The sequence below is a fragment of the Muntiacus reevesi genome, chromosome 3 (assembly GCF_963930625.1).
Source record: "Muntiacus reevesi chromosome 3, mMunRee1.1, whole genome shotgun sequence".
NCBI classification, from domain to species: Eukaryota; Metazoa; Chordata; class Mammalia; order Artiodactyla; family Cervidae; genus Muntiacus; species Muntiacus reevesi.
This window is the reverse complement of record NC_089251.1, coordinates 244,749,077-244,772,894: the sequence shown is the minus strand read 5'-3', so window position 1 is coordinate 244,772,894 and position 23,818 is coordinate 244,749,077. Positions and strand designations below refer to the sequence as shown.

At 34.4% G+C, this 23,818-nt stretch overlaps 1 protein-coding gene across 4 annotated transcripts in view; it reads left to right on the top strand.

Moving 5' to 3' along the window:
* The window catches only part of TLK1 (tousled like kinase 1), a 160,931-nt gene that overhangs the window by 128,771 nt on the left and 8,342 nt on the right, over positions 1 to 23,818 (top strand). For all 4 annotated transcript variants that reach the window (XM_065931742.1, XM_065931741.1, XM_065931744.1 and 1 more), the window contains 7 exons: positions 3,248 to 3,314; positions 15,622 to 15,719; positions 17,894 to 17,975; positions 21,412 to 21,503; positions 21,587 to 21,676; positions 21,837 to 22,006; positions 22,287 to 22,422. In XM_065931742.1, coding sequence (XP_065787814.1) covers positions 3,248 to 3,314; positions 15,622 to 15,719; positions 17,894 to 17,975; positions 21,412 to 21,503; positions 21,587 to 21,676; positions 21,837 to 22,006; positions 22,287 to 22,422 — 735 coding nt within the window. The remainder of the gene's footprint in view (positions 1 to 3,247; positions 3,315 to 15,621; positions 15,720 to 17,893; positions 17,976 to 21,411; positions 21,504 to 21,586; positions 21,677 to 21,836; positions 22,007 to 22,286; positions 22,423 to 23,818) is intronic.

Below are 23,818 nucleotides of genomic sequence, written 5' to 3'. Positions count from 1 at the left end.
ATGTGTAATAAAAATTAATAGTCAATCTATAATATGAGATATGATTCATAAAGGGAGAGATTGGACTTTTCTTTGCACTCTATGAATAAGAGATTTGATAAGTAATTTAAGCAATAGACTTGCTTAAGAGGGTGGATGTTTTTTAAGCATCTTATAAAGCACATCATAAAATTACTTGATGTGGCAATTAAGTCATCATTAGTATTTTCCTAGGTTACCTCTTTCCATATATAAAATAAAATCCAGTTTCTTTAAGTAAGATTGTCCCCATAAGTAAGATTGTCCCCAATTAATTTTATCTAAATACATTTAAATTTTATCTGTAAGTATTTTTCATCAATGGAAATAAATACCGGATATCTACAGTGCTAATATGGCCCATGGGGTTGCAAAGAGTCAGACACAACTGAGCGACTTCACTTTTCACTTTATAAAGTGCTAATATATGTCAGGTGCTTTCTGATAAGGAAGTGCAAAGTAATGTAAGAAAAGTCTTTTGCTGTTTGGTGATTTGCATTCTATTTTGTGAGACAGGAATAGGAATTCTTATGTTTGAATTACAAAGTTACATTCATGTGAAATTAAATACCATGATCATAAAACGGTAAGAATTACTGTCCAAGAAAGTCAGTAGCCTAGTATTTAGTACTGTCTGTACATTTGCTTATTGATGCTTCAAAACCCAGCAGAGAGAAGTTAGTATGTCTGTATTTCGCTGTTTATTTGAAGCTTTATAATGGTAGTAATCAAATGCAGTAAAGAAATAGCAAAGTACTGTTGCTGCTGAGGGTTACCATTAATCTTTAGTGAGAATTGCATGTGTTTCATATTAGGATTAGACCTATAAAATAATGCTCTGAGGTCAACGCTTTTGAAATCAATGAGGTATCATTATACTAAGTAAATTTAGGAAAGGGACTATTTGTGTGTATTTGCTTCAATTAAAGGGATGTAGATGATGTATATTTGAGCCACAGCACAAACATATTATCAACTGGAACTGAATGCTAGTTAATAGCCAATATGCATTACATTATAAAATATATAAGATTAACCATACAGTATTCAACAGACTAAGACACCATGGAACTAATTGACATTGATTTATTATTAACTCAGAAGAACAGTAGCTATTGAAAACTACTGCCAACTTAACAACAGTCAAAAATTTTAGGAAACTAAATTAGCCATACTAATTTTACCTTATGAATACTAAATTTAGCTGTATTTTAACTCAATAAAAACCAAAGTATAGAATTGTATTTTATTCCTGTACAGAAACAAACAAAATATTTACATATTTAAAAAATTAGCTCTGAGCCCATCCTATGGTCTACTGGTGGGCCTAAGACCTTACTTTAAGAATAGTAAATTACTATATTGTTATACAGGTAATTTCCATTGATGGCATATATGCATATCCAGAAACTATTTGCCAAAATTCCTGTGGCTTTACTTTACTGAACTAGTTGAGATATTATCAGTTTTAGTTTCCAAACCTCTTTTTAAAAAAAAATAACCAGGTTTCCCTCTTCTTGTTTCATTCCATCTGCATGAATGTTTCACATTCACAGTGCAGTGTTTAGTTCTCTAAATTTATGTTAAGCGACTGCTGCAACTATATTGCTATATTCAGTATAATAAAATCTGGTGGTTATGTTAACCTAAGACTGGGTGGAGAGAGTTAATTTTAAATGTTTGTTTTTCACTCTTAAGATATTTCTAGTGGAATACTAACTGAATTTCTTGGAGGTTTTTGATTATTTCATTTGAACGCCCTTTCTATAATATTAATATTTTAATTAGCGTCTAGCTTAAGGGAAATAGCATTTATACTGAGTGTTGCTGAGGGATGTAAACCAAGCATAAATAAATCGTACTTGGGGTTTGGAGCGTAACCAAATAGACCCAGAATACATAAGTAAACAAGGGCCCAAGTATGAGAGATAAAAGCAGTCCTTTCAGCACTGGGGATGAGATGGATGTTGTTTTGGTGTGTGTGTGTGTGTGTGTTTTCCTCTTTCACTTTAATGATACAGAACCATGTTTTCTTATGAAATATTATAATCGGTCTATATCTTACTAAAATTCTACATTAAACTACAGTTGAACCCTAAACAACATGAGGGTTTGGGGCACTAACCCTCCCTACAGTTGAAAATTTGCATATAACTTCACAGCTGGCCTCTATATCTGCAATTCCACATCCACAGAGTCAGCCAGCTCCAAACTATGTAGTGTACTGTAATATGTATTTATTTTTAAAATCTTCATGTACGTGGACCTGTGCAATTCAAACCCTTGTTATTCAAGGGTCAGCTGCAGTGATCTTTTCTAATTTACAGAAGAATATTTGAAATTAATAATAAAACAACCATAAAGTACTCTCACGTGTGTATCTACTTATATTTATTAATTATTTGGTGGTTTTTGGCAACCCTATCTCACTTATTCACTAGCACATGGAAGCAGAGAAGAGAAAAATATCTTTGTTTCTTTCTTTCTTAAACCAGTGCCCAAATTGAACTGATTACCTTTGCAGTAATTTCCCAGTACTCTTAAAGTAAAATGAAATTCATTCCTTGGTCTAATATCCATCCTGCTTTTAGATGCTGTTCCCCTGCTTTATCTCTTTTGCTGACAACCTCTTTGACTATATTCTGATACTTGGCATTTTTTTTCCTCTTCTCAGTATCAGTCTATTTCTATCTTGGTATCTTTGTACCTGCTTTAACCTGTGTCTAGAACATACTCCCCTCTGTCCTCTTGTGGCTGTCCTTTTGACATTCAGATCAAGACTATCTCCCTAAAACTCGGTGCAAATTAGTATAACACAGTCAGTTATTATCACATCAACCTTTCTAATTCTCTGTATAACACTTACTGTTATTTGGGATTGTTTCATTTCTGAACTAAATTGTTTCTCTTCTGCTTCCTTACCCCCTATACTCCCACTATGAAGTGTAAGTTCAAACCAGAGTGTATTGAGAAACTTTTTCATTGCATTCTTAGGATCTAAATTCATAGTACTCATTAAATAGTTGTTGAATTTATAAGTCAGTCAAGTTTTTCATCTGTATTAGATATACTCTGAAGAATACCTTCAAGCACTTTAGGCTTATGTGTTTGGGGCTGAAAGTTGTCAACATTTTAGTAATTTTATTTGATTAATTTTATTTTGTTGGTTGTTAATAAGAAATAATAACTATTAATCTTAATATCTAGAATCACAATTTCATTTTGACAGGTTGACTTTGGCAGAATATCATGAACAGGAAGAAATTTTCAAACTTAGACTAGGACATCTCAAAAAGGTACGTGAAGCATATGCTGGCCATTTTATTTTACCAGAGGTTGTGGAAAGTTGTGTTATACATTTCTTATTAAAGAAGGCAAAACTTAAAGAGAAAAAGGACCCAAATTTAAAACTTTAGACCAAAAAAATAAAAGAGGGGCATAAAAGTTGCATTTTTATGTTGAGTATATTAAAATAACATTCCTTTACCTTGTGGTAATTTACAAACATTTCAGATACTGATAATACCGTGTCCCTGGGACTTCTTAATGCAGGGGGATGCTGATTTGGTCCCTGGTCTGGGGACTAAGATCCCACATGATGCATGTGGTCAAAAAGTTAAAAAACAAAAACCCTTATCCCTGTAGTGGAGGAATGATCCTGAACAGAACTCCAGGTTCTTAAGACTACTGTTAAATGCTATGTTTTTTTTTTTTTTTTTTAAAAGCTTTATTTTTAAGATAAAATGTAAGATTCTATGTTGTGTCCATTTCATAACAAATTGAAACAATTGTAAATTAATAACAGGTTTCTTTGACTTAACTTTAAGGTTATCAAATACCTGATTAAATGTTTCAGTTAAAATATTTACATTGGCACATTTAGAAGAGCCTGATCATTGGTAATAATATGAAGTGATATAATTCAGAAAAACGTTGCTATATGTTAGTAAGTTTTTGTAATGTAAAGCTATGTACTTGTTTGTAAACTCTGAAATTGTATTCAGTTCATTGTTTTTTAGTTCGTATTTTTAATTCAAACCATTTCAGAGAAATAATAGATTTTCCCCCTCAAAATGAAATTACTGACAGCTATAAAATTCTTTTTCATTGATCCAGCTTTTAAATTCTGTGGTCTGCTTATCACATTACTTACATTGTTTAAATAGGCTGAGCAATAGCTAAAACTAAGTGAACTAAATGAAGATAGTATCTATCAAGTCATCTCCCTGAGGTAGGGTGAGGTAGGTCAGAGAAACCCATTCTTGTAGCAGCCACCATCTCATTATAGATGTTCTTATTTTTTGAATAGGACTTCCCTGGTGGCTCAGATCATAAAGCATCTACCTACAATGTGGAGACATGGGTTCAATCCCTGGGTCGGGAAGATCCTCTGGAGAAGGGAATGGCAACCCACTCCAGTACTCTTGCCTGGAAAATCCCTTGGACAGAGGAGCCTGGTAGGCTACAGTCCATGGGGTCACAAAGAGTCGGACATGACTAAGCAACTAAACTAAATTATTTTGGAATGCTGTCAACATGCTTCAAATTCCTGCCATTTAGTTACAGGGAACAGAAAAAAATTATATTTTATATACATACATATTTGTATATTGGAGAAGGGAATGGCAACCCACTCCAGTATTCTTGCCTGTAGAATTCCATGAACAGAGGAGCCATGGGGTCGCAAAGAGTCGGACACAACTGAGCGACTTTCACCTCACATATGTGTATATGTGTGTATATGCAGACACATATGTATGTGTGTAATTTGTATTAGTGTTCTTTACTATGCCCCTGCTCAGAAAAGCTTCAGCCTAACTACTTGAACAGTAAATTCTAAAATGAATTTATTCTGATCTGTTTTGTTCTGTTTTATATTCTGTTCTTTTGTAATTATTGATATTTCTCTTGTTCTTTGATGTAAGTAGACAACTTCAGTCTGTTTTGTAACTGATGGAGTTGTAATGGGACTATAGAAGGGAAGTGGTGATTTTGTTGTTCAGAATTAGTTCAAGTATTTGTCTGCCCATGTAAGCTATTTTGATAGAGACCTGTGTTTGATATTCCATATAAAGAAAGATTTATCAATTATTTTCTGACCAGCCTTTCATGATAATGGGATACTAAAGTGTATAGTCAACTGGACGGTTATTATTTTCACACATAATAGTAAATTTCAGATTACTCTTTCTAATGATGAGTTTTACATGTCTTATGGAAACCTGTTATAAAATCTGAAATGATAAAGCAGTTAAATTAGGAATCGGCTATTTGTATCACAGAAATACTTAAAAGGATTCAGAGGACAGTTTGTTTTTACTTTTTGATTGGTGGGTGGTTGGTTGATTTTAAAGCTTTCCTGGTACATTGAAAATATTTTATTTCTCTGAAACATTTCTATTTTATAAAGTAAGGTACATATACTTACATTCTAGATATTATATAAACAGTTGTAAGCTTTTGTAGTTTACTACACCTTCTCTTCTCACTTCCGTATTATCTTTTTTCCCAGTGTTTGACTTCTCCATTTTTGTATTTACTCAGTCTAATAATTGTCCCTTCCATAATCCTTTTCCTGTTTTATTTTTTCAGCTTTTATCAAATTTACTGAGCAGTTTTAGATTTCTAACTTTATCTTCTTCTTAACCAATTTACAACACTACTTTTCTTTGATCTCTATCATGGAATATTTTGGAAAAATTGATGAATTAATGCTGAAATATACTCTCATGCTTTGAATTCTCACATTTACTTCTGACTTTTTTGGTTGAGAAGAATGAATGCATTATGAAGAAAGTTGCTAGTAGTACACAGAGAACAAAATTGAGTAAGTAGTGTCACCTTAGAGTAAAAATAAATGGTAGTAGTCTGATTTCTACTGGGTATTAATTTTTGAGTTGCACAGTTTAAGAATAATAGGCATTCAGTTACATGTGTTGAAAATAAGTTATTTGGCATTCTAAAGCACAGTTGGAAAGTAGGTCATTCATTAAAAATAGGTTATTCTGGCTAAAACACAAATAGATTGGACACTTTTAACGCATAGAGAACAAGCTTGAGTTGAAAGAAAAGGTGTTATCACCTCTATCTTTTTATTTTTTTTTTTTTATCACCTCTGTCTTAAGCCAACATGAACCATACACCGACATCTAACCATATAGATTTTACCATAGGCTGGATCTGATCTGTGAGTATTTGATGTCCATGTAACCTGTGCAGGAATTAATCATGTGACCTACATCAGATTAGGGTTTAGATTTGGAGCCCAATATACCTCCTGCATTACCAAAGGTGACTTTCACTCTCCCTTCAGTAAAAACCCTTGAAGTTAGATGGAGTTATTAATTTGTTGGCACCAAAGGAAAAAACTTCCATCATTGATGAAACCCATACCATTTGGACCTAGAAGACTAGAAGACCTAGTTAACTTTTTCTTGAGATAATTTATGATGTACAGTGTATTTTATAAAGATAATCATAATAATTGAATAGGTAAACAGAAATATGAAAAAGTTTACCACTGAATAAATCATAAAGTCCAGTTCATATTCTGTACTATTCTGCAGGGCTAGAAACATAATAATCCAAATCCAGTGAATCTGCTAGTGTGATAGAGTAACAAATGAGAGTTCAGCAGTAAGTCTGTGGCTAAAATAAATTCTTATTCCTGGTTACCACCAAATAGTAAATGTAAACTTACTTAAGGATTTATTGTCTTCTGAAATTAAGAAAATTATTGTTCAGCATCATCTTTTTTAATATATTAAGAATTGTTTAATATTGTTTTAGTTATCAGTTTATGAAATTATTGCTCACTCATTCACTAAGTGATTTATTTCCACATTTCAGGGGAATTACATAATATTACATTTTATACACTTTGAATTTTTAACCATTCTAGAGAGAACATGAATGTTAAATTTGAATGCCAGGCTCTTCTTTGTTTGCTTTGTCTAAATTAATACAGCCAGTAACTAGCAAAGCCAAAACTTGAACCTTTTTCCACTGCTACTTCAGTGGAAGTATCCTTACACTTTATTCCTACAGTTCTTTAGTTGTAGATGGATAGCAAGTTGATCCTTTTGTATACAGAATTGATTCCCTTGTAGCTTTCTTTGCATCTTTCTTAGAGTAGTAGGAATGTTTGCTTTCCTTTTTTCCCCCAGAAATAGACTGTTTTATTTTCATCACAGATAAAGTAGAGCAATTAAATTCTTCACACACATACTTCTTTCTCTCTTTCTCTCATATATTACTTTCCTTGGGTAGCCTGTTAGTGACTATTCTGTCAATTAGAATATTTGTTTATTATTAATTGGTTTACTGTTTTTCATTATAAATTTATCTTTAAAGGTCAATAGGAAATGCATGTTTTGGGAGGTAACATGTGTTAATACTCTCTAGTGTAGTTTTACCTTTATACAGCTAAAGATTTAATAGAATGTAAAGGAAGTATATAGTAAAATATATGTATATTATACAAGTTACTCCTGAAACTTACCAAAATAACTTTTTGCTACTAGTCATTATGCGCAAACTTCCTTGATTATCGCTTATAAGCTTGTAGTTGCAATGAGAATAATTTCATATGTTTAAGATGTTGTTCCTTTAAGGTGGAGCAACTAAATCCAATGATGTACCTGTGCCACATGAGGCATCTCTGGCTTTACGAAAAACTAGTAAGCCCTGTACTAGTTAGCTTTTATAGTTGATCCTGTTTTGATAGCAGTCTTGATAAATCCTAGTTATGAGAAAGTCATTTGTCTTTGTAATTTGAGGAGTCCTACTAGGTGGTTGTTTGTATAACTCTGATCGTAATTCTAGAGTTGAGGAAAACTATGTGGATGTGCTTTCCAAGGATTATTACTAAACTAATATAAACAACTTAAAAAAAAAAACAAAACCCTGATAAACCATCTTCCTTGTAATAGATTGTCTCTCTAGTCATAATATTATTTAAAAAATATAAATTGCCAATTATAATACCCCAAAATAAAGAGAAAGTAGGAATTTTGAAAGTTATTGGGACCAATAACTATATCATACCACTGCTGTTTGACTCAAGTTTGTGATGTGAACAGCATGTGGAGGTGTTTATTCTGGTCTTCGAATTTTTTTGTCTTCTGGATTTTAAATATTTGATTAGTTGGAGAGAATGCATATAGAAGATTTGACATCTCAGTATGGAATATTAGATAGTGTAGCAGGGATTGACTTTAATGTATGTGTTTTGGGGGATGTGTGTGAGAGAGAGAGTTATAAACCCTGAATTTAAATACCAGAAGTTTTTAGGAAAAACATAACCAACTTGTAATTGAAACAGGATTAGTCAAGAACCATCAGCACCAACACAAGTGTATCTTTGCAGACCGAAGGAATCAGCTAAACAATTACGGTCATCTCAATCTCTACTAAAACAAAAATCGCATCCAACATGCCACCTGACACCATTTCTTTCTCTCTTTCTCCTTTGCTCCTTGCGATGTGGCATTCATCTCTCCTTGTGCCTCCGTTCTGAAGAGATAACAGTATAGCAACAACTCTGCCACTGAAATCCTGTTCTCTGACCGATATTGGCACCTGCAAAGAGAAACAACCAGTAACAGGCAGCAGCAGCATCAGTATTAATCTTCCATGATGAAATCTTTACAGGTCAAGAACAAGCACACAGCTCTTTTCTTACTCCTTCACAGTGGACCATGCAACTAGTTGAAATGGAAGACAATGGATTGTCTGCAAGCCTTTTGAACAGTGGAGAATACAGGGCATTGGTTTTAGGTGAATTAATCCCCAAATATTCTTGAAGTTTGATATCTCCTTTGGTCTTTCTTTCTAGAATACCATTGTCATCTGATTTATCAAATCCTTAGTATGACCACAAAGAATACGTTTGTGTATGTGACACCTCTTGTCACTTTAGGTATGAATAAAAATATGAAAATAGTTAATGCTAGAGGGCTTAATCTCTAAAACTGCGTGTGCACCTCTCTACTCAAGAAAATTTTCTCTCAAAGCCAACCACATTGTATGTTATATTTCTCTAGAACATAACACAAGATGCTACTTGTGTAGGAAGTAGTTTTCAGTGAAGTCTAGTGAAAATGCATTCATCACACTAGAAAAAGTCACTGTTAAGCCCACAAAGAATATACGAGGTTCCTGACTTCTTGGTATATGTGGGCAAGAAAAGTGCCAAGAGTGTTGGAATTCTAAACTTGACATTTTGTGCATAGTTCTGCTTCTGTTTAAAAATGAGTACTATTCTATGAAAGCTATACTTGAGAGAACATGGAACTAGCTGTAGATAGGAAAGCTACTGGTGTGTGTACTCTCCTTCCTGTTCTCATTGTGAGAACCTACATGCATATTTCTGGCTCACCCTATCTATAATTATACATCTTTACCTGGTAATAGATGGTGTTCACTTACCAGAGTGAAAATTTAGCGATAAAATGTATTTCACTTCTGTAGACTTTTATATTAATCCAGTTGTATAGGCAATGGCATTCTTTGAATTTTGGAAAGAATCTTAGAAGTCATGTTAACCATTGGGCAGAGTTTATTCAGGTTTGTAAATTCAGTTTAGAGGTCATAATTTCATGAAAACAAAGAGAAAGCAATTGCTTGGCCAGTGGCCAAAAACTGTAGCTCCATGATGTTTATATTCATATACACAGAGTCTAGAAGATTAGGCTCTTCTCATTATTGTATAGAATGTTAAACCTTTTCATACTTCTAAAAAATAGGAATCCACCAGAACCCTGAAAAAGGCTAAAAGGAGGCAGAAAGCTGGAAGAAAATGTAGTAAGGCATTGTATCTGTAGGTGCTAGTTTCAACATAAAGAAATTTCATCCCCTTAATATAGAAACTGTGATTTCTTTTTCAGGAAGTATACTGGATATTTAAAATTTGCCAGTCAGTTGAACTGTTATATTTATTTGCTGCTGAGAAGATAGGGTTTGGTTTGTTTAAATAGAATGGGGGAACTGACAATCCCATTGTCCATTTTAATACTTACTCCCATTTAGGGTTTTTGATATATGTGTTTATTCATTCAAAGAGAGGAGAATGACCCCCAACCCACCAAAGAAGGAAATGAAATAGAGGAAAACAATAAAGTTCTAAAGTAATTATCTAAGCCAATTAAACACACTTGAGGGAGACCCAGTATGTTTCCCTCAGTAATATCCAGCTCAGCGACTCAGGATCGACATGGAGAGATCATATATATATATAGTTAGGAAAGAATCCTCCACCAGGAATTTCACAATATTTGTCCTTTTTCCTCCTCCTACTCCTCAATCTATATACAGTTATACTCGAGCAAAAAGAGGATTATAGGCAGTTTCAAAACTGATCTCTATACGTTCAGTGTAGTTTTTTTGTTGGTTCATATTTCCAATGGTTCGTGTCTCTTATAGTTATATTTAGGATATATAAAAGAATATAATAGAGAAAAAATTGAGAACCTATAAATTTGAAGTAAATTGGTAATAATATTCTTAATTCTCTTCTGCACGGCCCTTTCTATTAGCTTTTAATAGCGCCTTTTGTTAATTTCACCTTTCACTTTCCTAGTGATAGACTTTCAGAATGACATAAATATTTCATGAAATTAAAACTTACTTGAGGTCTTGGAGATACTAACTTGATTGTATTATTACATTACTGAAATTAATTTGGTATTAAATTTGTTGAAACCTCATTCTGAACTATTAATAGTTTTCTCAAATGGACTAATGTTGTTATGGTGCTACAATATTGTAAATGATAAGCTTTTCCCTGTTTCCACTATCTTCATAATATACCACACAAAATCTTTTCTTCTCCCAACTTGAATGGATTATAGGCAAGCTGAGAATGATATATCAGAAATTCTCAGATTCTCAAATTCTATCTTATCTTGACTTTATAGAAAGGCAGCTTTTCAAAATTGAGGGGTTTTTGTGGGGCTAACATGTAATATACATTAAAGATTTGCTAAAGAAATTTAAACTATTCAGTAGTATGTTCAACTTTTACAGGAAATGCATTAGTTTTACATGTGAAAATGCATTACTGTATAACTTGTAAGTTTTATAGTTTAATGCCTACACACCCCTACTTTAATTGCCCTTTTAAAAACTGCCATTAAGGGAAATGCTCAAAAAATACCCCAAGTCTGCCTAGCAGTTTTAACCTGCATTTTACATTTAACTTGGCATTTTACAGAGGATTAGATTCTACATTGCTGTAGCATACTTTTAGTTTGGAATGTTGAGCCAAGGGGATATTAAGTTGCTGGAAGGGACTCTGAGTACAAATAGAAAGTATTTGTATGCTAAATATCTATTGAGGGACAAATTGGTTTTACTTTGCATGTAAATTTTTAAAGTTAAAAATTTTGGAAGGTGTTATGCTTTGCAGGTTACTTAAATGAGGCAATATTGAGATCTATTGTTGTATACTTGTCTAACCTGGGTTTTTTAAAATATATATTTAAGTAATTCAGATATTAGATCTTATTTTAAAATGCTGTTAAAATAGCTGTAGTATGTACTGTTAAGGTTTATTGCCATATCTTTTTGTCTAAACGGAAAAGAACGATGTCCTTTTATTGTATGTGATTACCAAACCACCCTCTCTCTGTATGGGATTACCTCCCTCTCTAATAGGATCTTTTCTTATTTGTGTCCCTTCAACACCATAATTGCCTACAGAGACTAATTCTTTTCCAGAGATGCTGTTTCTTTTTAGACCTTTTCTGCTGTAAATTGCTCAGCTAGTGGATGAGTAGAGTATTGAAATTTAGTGTTCTTACTAAGCATGATCTCCATTCTGGACTACCTCTCTTTTATTTTAGTAATTTGACCTTCCTATGCCATGTGTTTGAGGATTCCATTCCATAATGGAATTCCCTTCTGTAAGGAGAGAATAAGTAACTGATGTAACAGAGTACCATAGACTGGGCAGCTTAAACAACAGAAACTTATTTCTCATAGTTCTAGAGGCTGGAAGTCCAACATCAAGGTCCTTTGGGGTCTAGTATCTTTTATTCTTTAACCATTCATTTATTTTTGGCTGTGCTGGGTCTTAGTTGCTTTTGTGGGCTTCTCATTGCGGTGGCTTCTCTTGTGGCTCATGGGCTCTAGGGCATGCAGGCTTCCAGTAGTTGTGGTTCCTGGGCTCTGGAGCACAGGCTGAATAATTGCTGCGCATAGGGTTATTTGCTCTGCCGCATGTGCGATCTTCTGGGATCAGGGGTCAAACCTGTGTCTCCTGCATTAGCAGTCAGATTCTTTACCAGGGGAGCTAGGGTTTAGTTTCCGTAGCTTTCTTCCTAGTTTGTAGATGGTCATCTTCTCAAATCCTCATGTGACTTTTCTCTGTGCTGCCACAGAGGTGGTGGGGTTGGGAGGAGAGATCTCTTTCTTCCTACTCAAAAAACCACTAAATCCCATCAAGAGGGCTCCATTCTCATTACCGAAGCTAACTCTTAACTTACAGAGTCCCCTTCTCCAAATACCATCACACTAGGGGATTAGGGCTTCAGTTCAGTTCAGTCTCTCAATCGTGTCCCACTCTTTGCGACCCCATGAATCGCAGGACACCAGGCCTCCCTATCCATCACCAACTCCCGGAGTTTACTCAGACTCATGTTCATCGAGTTGATGATTCCATCCAGCCATCTCATCAAGGGCTTAGATATACACAATTTGGGAGGAACACAAAGTCTTCAATCCATAACAGAATGTATACTTTTTTTCAGTGGGATTTGAAAGAAGTTACTTAAGAGTTGCTGAATTATCTTTCCCCTAGAAATATGTCACTTTGTTTTAAGGTCCAAGATACTGTGGAATAAATACTGAATTACAATATGGAAGATGTAAATATATTTACTGATGACTATGGAAGATTTATGTGTATCTGCATATACTCAGTTATAGTTCCTTCCCTTGACCTTTCCTCTTAAATAGCTAGGATCCAGCTGTTTGTTTTAACTAGTCCTTCTGACATTTAGGGTTTTTTCCTGTAAACTTTACAATGCAGACTGAATGAAGTTTGCCTGTCCTTTAGTATTACAAGATCTTATGGGGCATGTGTGTGTGCGCTTAGTCGCTCAGTCTTGTCTGACTCTCTAACCCCATGGAACCCGCCAGGCTTCTCTGTCTATGAGATTCTCCAGGCAAGAACACTGGAGTGGGTAGCCATTCCCTTCTCCAGGGGATCTTCCTGACCCAAGGATCAAACCCTGGTCTCCTGCATTGCAGGCAGATTCTTTACCATATAAGCCTCTAGGGAAGCCCATACTTGGCATGTTCTATAGAGGAATAAAAACTTGCTTAACTGGCACTTATATTCATTTTATTTTCTTTAGTAACTGTTTTGTAATATTGATTACAGCCATTGTATAAACATCTGAAGATTACCAAAAATTATAAAACAAATGTAATTATGTGTCAACAATCTAGTTGTTTCAAAATTATATATTTATAATAGAATTTCTATAAATTCACTTTTCAAATAATAAGTATCCCCATACCACAATTTCAAGTAAAAGTTGAAACAGCTATTTTTGCTAGCAATTCTAATAAGCATTTCACCGTTTTATCAGATTATTTAAAATTATACCAGTTTACTAAAGTGTTTAGTAGCTTCATATATGTGTAAGAAATTAACAGCAAATTTTAAGGCAGCAAACGTTAATAATCTGAAAAAAGTAAGTTCTCTCTTTCTCTGTTCTGTGATATAATTGAAATTGAATTTTTTCATATTTATGGACACACCTATATAGCCAGTTTCTTATTCTGCTTTATGTAACTGAATTGAGACAACTGAAATGTGGTTTGACTTGATTGTTGCCAAGCTTTTGAATCTATTTCCTGTCCTTATGATGAAACTGTTTAATCCCCTGGAACATTATCTTACCTTTTTTTTCTTATTTTCATTAAAATTAGAAATATTTGTGACTGAAGCTACACTAAATGAGGAAATTTCAGAGAATTTAGTGTATTTTAGAGAACTCTCCCCCAAATTTTATAAAAGTTCATCTTAATTTTTTTCCCTTTTTTTCACTTAAATTTATTTTGATGGTTTCTATGTATTATCTATGAAGAAAGAAATGGCAGCCCACTCCAGTATTCTTGCCTAGAGAATTCCGTGGACAGAGGAGCCTGGTGGGCTGCTGTCCATAGGGTTGCACAGAGTCAGACACGACTGAAGCAACTTAGCATGCATGCATGCACTGGAGAAGGAAATGGCAACCCATTTCTGTATTCTTGCCTGGAGTATCCCAGGGACAGAGGAGCCTGGTGGACTGCTGTCTATGGGGTCACACAGAGTCAGACAAGACTGAATCGACTTAGCAGCATCAGCATGTATTATGTAATGCCTAATTTACATTAAATATCTGCAACAAGTAAGGGTTGAGTTTCATTTTTAAATAATTGAAATAATCTTAAGGTCAAGTAGAATATAAACATACTTAGTTTTTTAACCTGTGAACATGTTTTTCTTTATGACACTGAGAATATTCCTTTCAGTTTAAGCCTTAGGTAATGGCGTAATAGACTTTATACCTATTATCTGCCTTACAATGAAATATACTTTCAGAGTAAATTTGAGAATTGTTGATTTTTTGAGACAAAGGATTTTTTTTTTTAATTTTAGAAGATATATCATTACGAGACAGTGCTAATGAAAAGCAGAAGTAATTAAGTATAATATTTAGAAATGATCCCTATTCCATGTTGTATATAGATTTATAATGGTCACACATTTAGGCCAAGTCAATCTGTGTTTACTTAATAGTTTTTCAGAAATATTATAAAATTGACATTTCTAGAACTTTTCACTGAAATTTGGTATGTTCTTGTCTTTTAATAGTATTTATATTGACAAAGAGCTATGTGTGTAATGGGTGGTTTTGTTTTGGTGTCTTTCTTTTAAATGTTCTAAAAATTATATATTTTGAGACATGAAAATATCAGAATTTTTAGATTAATGAATGTTAAAGTAAATTCCTTTAGGATTTGCCTAGGTGTGCTCTGATGACTAAGGATCTAAATCACAGCTAGTCATATAATTTTTAAGAGTCTCTTTAAAATTGTAGTGGAATTTATCCAAAGTGATTGGTGAGATTGTACGTGTGTGTTTGTGTATTCCAAATGTTGTAAGGTCTCTGAATAATCAGTAGTTCTGTGTTTTACCTTTCTTCCTCTTTTAACTATTGTGAAATATCTTCATTTATTTTGTATTAGTAAATTATTCCCTCATAAATTAAAATTTGAATGTACCAGAAATAAAACTTACAGCTCATTTTGTGTTATAAGGCAGTTTCAGACTACCTTGCAGTCATTTTTAGTTTAGACATTATAAAAATAGATTTCTTGTAGTACAGAGATTTTCATGTAGAGGTTGGTTTCTTGAAATAGGCTTTTGCCTTATCTCTTTCTATCTTTCAGGCATTGAAAAGAGCACTTTGATCTTTTAACTCAGTGGTACTTTATAATACACTGTTCTTTCCTTCACTGTAAAAAAAAAAAATTGGTGCATGAGTAAAAATATCTTTTTTATATCACAAATAAATTGAGCTTGTTATAGTCCCCTCTCTTCATTTGCAGGAAGAGGCAGAAATCCAGGCAGAACTTGAACGTTTGGAAAGAGTCAGAAATCTTCATATTCGAGAGCTCAAAAGAATAAATAATGAAGATAATTCACAGTAAGTCATTATTTGTATTTCACAGGATTACATGATAAATGATTTTCTCCCCTTGGAGATCATAAACACAGTATTTCCTTGTTGAGGGACTTCTCATCATAGAAATAAAGTCCTTCGCATGACTCTGAAGACCTTGTATGATCCAGTCTCAGCCACCTCACCACCCCACCTCTCTCATCCTCCTCTCACCTATATGTTGTAGATACACTGGCTCCCTCAATCACATCTCATTCCCATCTCAAGGCTCTTCTGTTCTCCATTTCTTCTGCCTGAAATGTTCTTCCTCTAGACATATGAGTGGCTTACTTATTTCACTCCAGATGGTCATTAGAAAGGCCACCCTGTCTAAAATATCAGCCCTGGCATTACTCCATCCCCTCTCTCAGCATCCTTACCTGGCTTTATTTTCTCTTGGCATTTATCACTATTTGGAAATACATTTTTTTTCCAGTTCATTTTTCTGTTTCCTTTCACTAGAATGTAAGCTACATGAGAGCAGGGATTTAGTTTTGTTCTTGCTATACCCCCCAAACCTAGACCCGTTTCTGGCATATGCTAGGCACAGAATAAGTGTTGACTAAATACCAAAGTTAGTGTTATAGTAGTGAAGAAGAAATCGTTTCAGCTAAAGGAATTTCATTAAACCATGTATCCAGCATTGTGTAAAAACTGGAGAAGAAATAGAAGAGCAGTTTAAATTATAGTCTCTATCCTTAATCCCTAATTATCAATTTTATTTAAACGCTAAAGGAATTCAAAGAGAAAATGCCTGTGGACAGGTGGCAGCTTTATGAGGAAGACAGAAATAAAGCAAGGCATTAATTGGATTTAGTCTGTGTAGAGGACAGGAAGGATGTCTTTTTTACACTTTCAGATTTATGTACTTTAAATCTTAATGACTTAAATGAGTTTCAGAACTGGAAGTGGCCTATTTCTGCCATGAAATATCTTGCTTAAAAGAAGGCCTGTTTATGGTCATCTTTATGAACATAATCATTCCAATATATAAGGTAAATGAAATAATGGTTACAGAATATACTTATTTGTACCAGATAAATTCTAATCAAGCAGATAAGTCAAAGCTAATTTACAGTTGACTGTTCTGAAAATTATGCCAAAACTTGTTTGTGAATGTGACTTAATCCACTTGATGAAAATTAAATGAATTAGTCTATTTCTCTTTCTTTATTTTTTTTGGCTACGTGGCTCACAGGATTCTAGTTCCCCAACTAGAGATTGAATGGGCCACGGCAGTGAAAACACTGAGTCCTAACCACTGGACCACCAGGAAATTTCCTACATTTTGCTTTAAAACTAAACAGAAATCTCTATTAATTCTCAAGAAAAGCTTAAATTTTCAGAGTTGTATTGACATTGAGTAAAATACCATGTATATTTTATATCTGAGACTATAAAACTGTTATTGATTTTTTTTCCCCCCTTAAGAATCAAGAGTGTACATTTTGGAACCATGTTTTTCTGTGAAACCCTGCCATGTATTGACTGTTGACCTTGGACAGCTACTTAACCTTTCTGTGCAGTAGTGCCCTCATCTGTAAAATAGAGGTAGTGGCAGGGCCTACTTCAGAGGGTTAGTTAAGAAACAGATGAGATAATACATGTGAGTGCTTAGTGTGCAGCAGGTGTGATAAACGTTAAATAATTTTGTTTGTGGTGGGTTTTGTTTGTTTTTTTTAAAGCATTTCTTTTTTGATTGGGAATTAAAATTTTATTTGCAAAAGGGAAAGACTATAAAATTTAACCATGGTTGAAAGTCAGCTTATAATTAATTTTAATCCCATGTCAGTACTATAAAACTTGATTATTTAGAACTCCCAGATAAAAGTATGTTTTCATAAGGGAAGTATTTCCTGATGAATAGATACAGGATTTTATAAAGCTCTTAGTAATACAGTAGTTGGTAGGTCTTTATCACAGTGCTATAATTGGTCATTGAACTTTAATATTCAGCTTTATAGCTGAATATTAGGCTTCGTGAACACCAAAACGTTAGGATGGGTGATAGTCATGCAGGTAGAGAAAGAAGTATGGAATAGAATTCAAAACAGCAGGAAAAAGAAATAGGAGTAGAATAAGAGCACAACTATGTTGTGGACAGAACCTTTTTTGTGTGTGTTTTCATGTGCATGAGTGTTTTTTTCCCCACCCTTAAGGTTCAAAGATCACCCAACGTTAAATGAAAGATATTTATTGCTCCATCTGCTTGGTAGAGGTGGCTTTAGTGAAGTATATAAGGTAATGTACATTTTTTTTTTCTGTTCTTCACACTAATATAGCAAAGATATAGGAGTATGTGGTTAAGAAGTACATGTTCATTGTTTTTATGATTTTTTTTGACTGGGAAATTATGTCCTCTCATTGCAAAAAGAGTCTGTGATGGCTTATGTTATCTCGAGAGTCTAAAAACTATCCTTGTGCCTTTGTAGACCCTCTGATATTTGGTAGCTGATTACCACTGACTAACCTGATACAAATAATAACAGCCATTAGAATCAAGATAGGCAGGTAGCCATTTAATGTAGTACATTTATGACAAGGTTGTATCCCTTAAACATGTGTTACAAGTCCTTACATGTCCTGGATTTACCCTAATTTCTACCTATTTCAAGGCCAGTGTTTCTCAAATATATATGAATGCAGAAATTTTTACTCATTACATTTAATACTTTATATCTTACTTTTTTTTTTTGCTCTGTATTGTCTTTCTGACCAACCTTTAAATACTGTGTTCCCAAATTTCTTTATCATTCTTAATCTCCTTTTCAGATATATCCCCCTCCCCCTCACTGAGTTATCACCTATTTGGTTTCAGATATAGATACATAGATACGTAGCTATCTACCCACACTTCTTTCTGAGCCCCATACCTGCGGGTTTACATGACTTAAGCCCATTCACATCATGTGGATGCTTCATAAGTACTGCAAACTCACATCTGAAATAGAAGCTTATCTTCCTCTCCTCCCACACCTTCCCCTCCCTTTAAAAAAAAAAAACAAAACACTGCTCCCTATTTTAAATAGAGCACTGCCCTTTATCTACCCAGTTCCTTCCCTGAAAAACCTGCAGTGAATGAAGAGTGAAAGCCATTTTTCACTACTTCTTTCCCTTAACCCCCTTCCTCCAGCATAACCAGTCTCTGGTGTATGTCATTACTAGTGTCATTAAGCTCTTCTAAATCCAGCAAGGACCCTTCTCTCTCAGCTCAAAGCCTCATTGTCTCTTGTTTGCATTGCTGCTCTAATCTCCTAGCCAATCACCTTTTCCTGGACATTGAGTTTCTCCAGTCCATTTGTGTGTATGCTGCAGCTAGAATGGCCTTTAGAAAATGCAGTCTGATCATCTCACTCCCCTGCCTAATAAGCCCCAGTGGCTTTCCCATTTGCTCTTAGTTAGGATGAAGTCATAATGAAGGTCATAGTCTCACCTTAAACTTGAATTCCTATTGAAGGCTTCCTTATTAATCTGCCTTTTATAAGCTCTTTGTAACACTTTGAACTTCATTATGTATGGGTATAATCAGTGATGAAGACCTTGGGTTCTGAAGCCAAAGAGGCTGAGTGTGAATCCTAATTCTGATTGCTGTTTACCAACTGTCTAAACTTTGGGTTATTGCTTTACCATCCTGTCTTCATCTGGGACTGTTTAACAGTTATGTACATCATGGGATCATTGTAATGATTAAATGAACTATCAGGTAAATCACATAGAATTTCGGTGTTGAGTAAATGTAAGCTCATCAAATTGTTATTAGAAATCCTCTCTGTTCAAGAGACAGCCTGTATCCAGTTCTGACTCTGGGGAAATGATGGGATTTGGATTCAGAGAACTAATTTCTGATCTTGGTTCAGCCATGAACTAGTTTTTGTTTTGTTAGCTTGGATAAGCATTAGTATCACCCATCAAGAGTGATCTGTGAGCCCTCTTCCACTTCCTGTTTCTTTGATTCTAATGGTAGTTTATCTGGGCACTTAAGCGTTGAATAGTCTTACCCAGGCCACAAGGTAGAAAAGAAGATCATAATAGCTCACAGTGGATCTAAAATGACCATAGCTAGCACTGGCTTATCCTAAAGGTAGCCCAGCCTCTGTTGCTTCTAATAGCTTTCATGACAGTCTTCTGCCACTCCCAGTAATATTTCCACTGTTTTTAGTCTCACAGATAGGGGCTAAAAGAGACTTTTCTCTTGAAGAAAGTCTTACGTAGAAATTAGAAAATGCAGATTGCTGGGGGCTCTAATGTCTTAAATCCCTATTGTTGATTTAAATACTAATGTCAGCTCCCTCTGACCCCTTCAAAGTCCTTTCATTGTTGTCATGTCCCTTGGGAAACAAAGCAGCAGATTGTAAATCAAAAAATAGACTTTGTGGAAAATATTGAATGAGTTGCTTAGTGATTACCATCTTAGCTTTATGGGAAGGTATACTTTGAAAGATGTGTCTTACATTATAATCAGTATACACTAATGATAACTTTAGAATTTTTTTACTTTTTTTTCCTTCTTACTGTGATTGCCTGTAAGTTTTTTTAATAAACCTTTTATGTTCTTTTTGCTTTCTCCTACCTGAACTTTTTTCCTTTTCTGTTGTTTGAAACTTAACTTAGCTAATGTCTATTGGGTATTTATTGTGAATCATGTATTATTTTAAACACTTGATATGTTTCACCCCATTTAATTCTCTTCAACAACTCAAACTTTGAGACTTTGTTATCACAAAGTAATGCATCTAATAATAAGTTTATCTGACTCCAAAGTGAATATTCTTAATTACTGCATCCTCTGTGGATTTCAGGTCTCATGCTTTTATAATTTTGTGACAAGCAGTTTACCCCTCCTGCTTATTTTAAGGTTAAATTGATAGAGGGAGTGGAAGCTATGAACCTTCTTCCTAATAAATATGTAAACTTTTTGAGTGTTTTCTTAAAGGAGCACTTTTTGTATATAAGTTACAGTAGAACCTAAACTATTAAATTTCTTTCATGATATGCAGTGTTTTTAAAAAGAAGCCTGAAGCCTTAAAAAATATTTGATCATTCTTTATTAAGAAATAGGCTGATAATTTGAACAAACCAGTATAAAAACCTATCTTGAGATGAGCTTAAGGAATAATTGCTGATATGGTGTGATAATTATATATGGTTATGTTTAATTTTATAATAAAAGTTTAGAACTTTAATGAACTTATTTTCAAACAAATGGGGAAAAATCATGGAGTCTGTAGGAAAAGATAGAGGAAAAAGTTTGCTTCATCCAGTCCACCAAAAAAGTGTTAAAGTCACCTGTTTTCCTGGCTGCCTACTGCTGCTGCTGGTATAGAGGAGAAGGTCTATGTTGTTGTTTTTTTTTTTTTTAAAGCTTTATTGTTTTATCTTAATTCAGTATATTGGCATTTATAAAACTTGAACATGAAAATTTGCATTAAGGTTTACTCTGATTTAACATTTGTATCTTGTATTTGTATCTTTAAAATTTGTATCTTGTTTCTGATAATAAATGTGCCACTCAACTATAATCTTAGCAGAGATGACTACTAATAGTAGTATATTTTATAGTATAAAAATGTATATTCTAGTTCCATATTACTGCAAAATTATTGCCCCCCCCCCCAAAAAAAAATGAGCTCTTCAGTTGGTCTTTGGTTCAAAGTCGTCTCTGTTCCTTTAATCCTAGGCTTTTGACCTTTATGAACAAAGATATGCTGCTGTGAAGATCCACCAGCTTAATAAAAGCTGGAGGGATGAGAAGAAGGAAAACTACCACAAGTAAATATTAATTCTTTGATTTTTATCAATTTTGAAGATACATTTAATGGTCATGGAGAATTAATACGCTCTCCTTCCCGTAGACATGCCTGCAGAGAGTATAGAATACACAAAGAACTGGATCACCCCAGAATAGTTAAACTCTATGACTATTTCTCCTTGGATACAGATACGTAAGTGAATGTAAACACACTTAGTTTTTAAGACAAGACATGTTGGCATTTGTTTCCCCTATTCTGTAGTGATGATACGAATATTCATTTTTCCATTGTGACTCTTGAATCATTGGCTAATATTTTGTGTCTGATTTTTTTTTTCTTTTCTCCATTGTAGGTTTTGTACAGTGTTAGAATACTGTGAAGGCAATGACTTGGATTTCTATCTGAAGCAACATAAATTAATGTCAGAGAAAGAAGCTAGGTCTATTGTAATGCAAATTGTAAATGCACTAAGATATCTCAATGAAATCAAACCCCCTATTATACATTATGATCTTAAGCCAGGTAATTAAATAAATTTGTCTTAAGTTTTTAAGCTTTGAAGAATTAAATTATCTGAAAAATATGCTTTGTGATTTAGTTTTTAGGAGACGGTGGCATACTGGTAGAATCTGAAGTGTTTCTAAAATTGTATCACTATATTTTTAAATTACATTTTAAATGTATATTTTAATTAAAATTTTTACATATGTATATTAAATTATTATTTATTTCCCCAAAATCACCTTTTATAGTAAACATGATGTTTTTTATCTTTGTATCATTAAATAAACTTTGTTCTTAGGAAACATCCTCCTGGTAGATGGAACAGCGTGTGGAGAAATCAAAATCACTGATTTTGGTCTGTCCAAGATCATGGATGATGACAGCTATGGTGTAGATGGAATGGATCTAACTTCCCAAGGGGCAGGCACATACTGGTAAGTGTATCATTAAAAAACACCAAAATTATCTAGGTCAGTTCCCAGTCTTTTTAAAGAGAGTTTATTTTCATGTGCCATTGAGATTACTGTGGTGTGATAAGGGTACTGATATGAAGTCTCTGAGTTGAGACTACTGGCATCAATCAGCTCTCTCTTCTCATCCCGTCTTAACTGTAAATATCAGGAAACTAGAGGAAGAGAAATTTGGTGTCAGTGACTACCAGCCAGAAATTCCTAATGTGGAGAATTTGTGAATCTTGTTCTGTAATGTTAGAGTGATGTTTATTATGAATCAATTCAGTTCAGTCGCTTAGTCATGTCTGACTCTTTGTGACCACATGGACCACAGCACGCCCTGTCCCATCACCAACTCCTGGAGTTTACACAAACTCATGTCCATTGAGTCGGTGATGCCATCCAACCATCTCATCCTCTGTTGTCACCTTCTCCTCCTGCCCTCAATCTTTCCCAGCATCAGGGTCTTTTCCAGTGAGTCAGCTCTTCGCGTCAGGTGGCCAAAGTATTGGAGTGAGAGCTTCAACATCAGTCCTTCCAATGAACACTCAGAACTGATCTTCTTTAGGATGGACTGGTTGCATCTGCTTGCAGTCCAAGGGACTCTCAAGAGTCTTCTCCAACACTACAATTCAAAAGCATCAATTCTTCTACCCTCAGCTTTCTTTATAGTCCAACTCTCACATCCATACATGACTACTGGAAAAACCATATCCTTGACTAGACCGACCTTTGTTGGCAAAGTAACATCTCTACTTTTAAATATGCTGTCTAGGTTGTCCTTAACTTTCCTTCCAAGGAGTAAGCATCTTTTAATTTCATGGCTGCAGTCACCATCTGCAGTGATATTAGAGCCCCCCAAAATAGTCTCTCACTGTTTCCCCATCTATTTGCCATGAAGTGATAGGGCCAGAGGCCATGATCTTAGTTTTCTGAATGTTGAGCTTTAAGCCGACTTTTTCACTCTCCTCTTTCACTTTCATCAAGAGGCTGTTTAGTTCTTCTTCACTTTCTGCCATAAGGGTGGTGGCATCTGCGTATCTGAGGTTATTGATATTTCTTCCAGAAATCCTGATTCCAGCTTGTGCTTCATGCAGCCCAGCGTTTCTCTTAATGTACTCTGCATATAAGTTAAATAAGCAGGGTGACAATACACAGCCTGGACGAACCCTTTCCCGATTTGGAACCAGTCCGTTGTTCCATGTCCTGTTCTGTTGCTTCCTGACCTGCATACAGATTGCTCAAGAGGCAGGTCAGGTGGTCTGGTATTCCCATGTCTTTCAGAATTTTCCACAGTTTATTGTGGTCCGCACAGCCAAAGACTTTGGCATAGTCAGTAAAGCAGAAGTAGATGTTTTTCTGGAATTCCCTTGCTTTT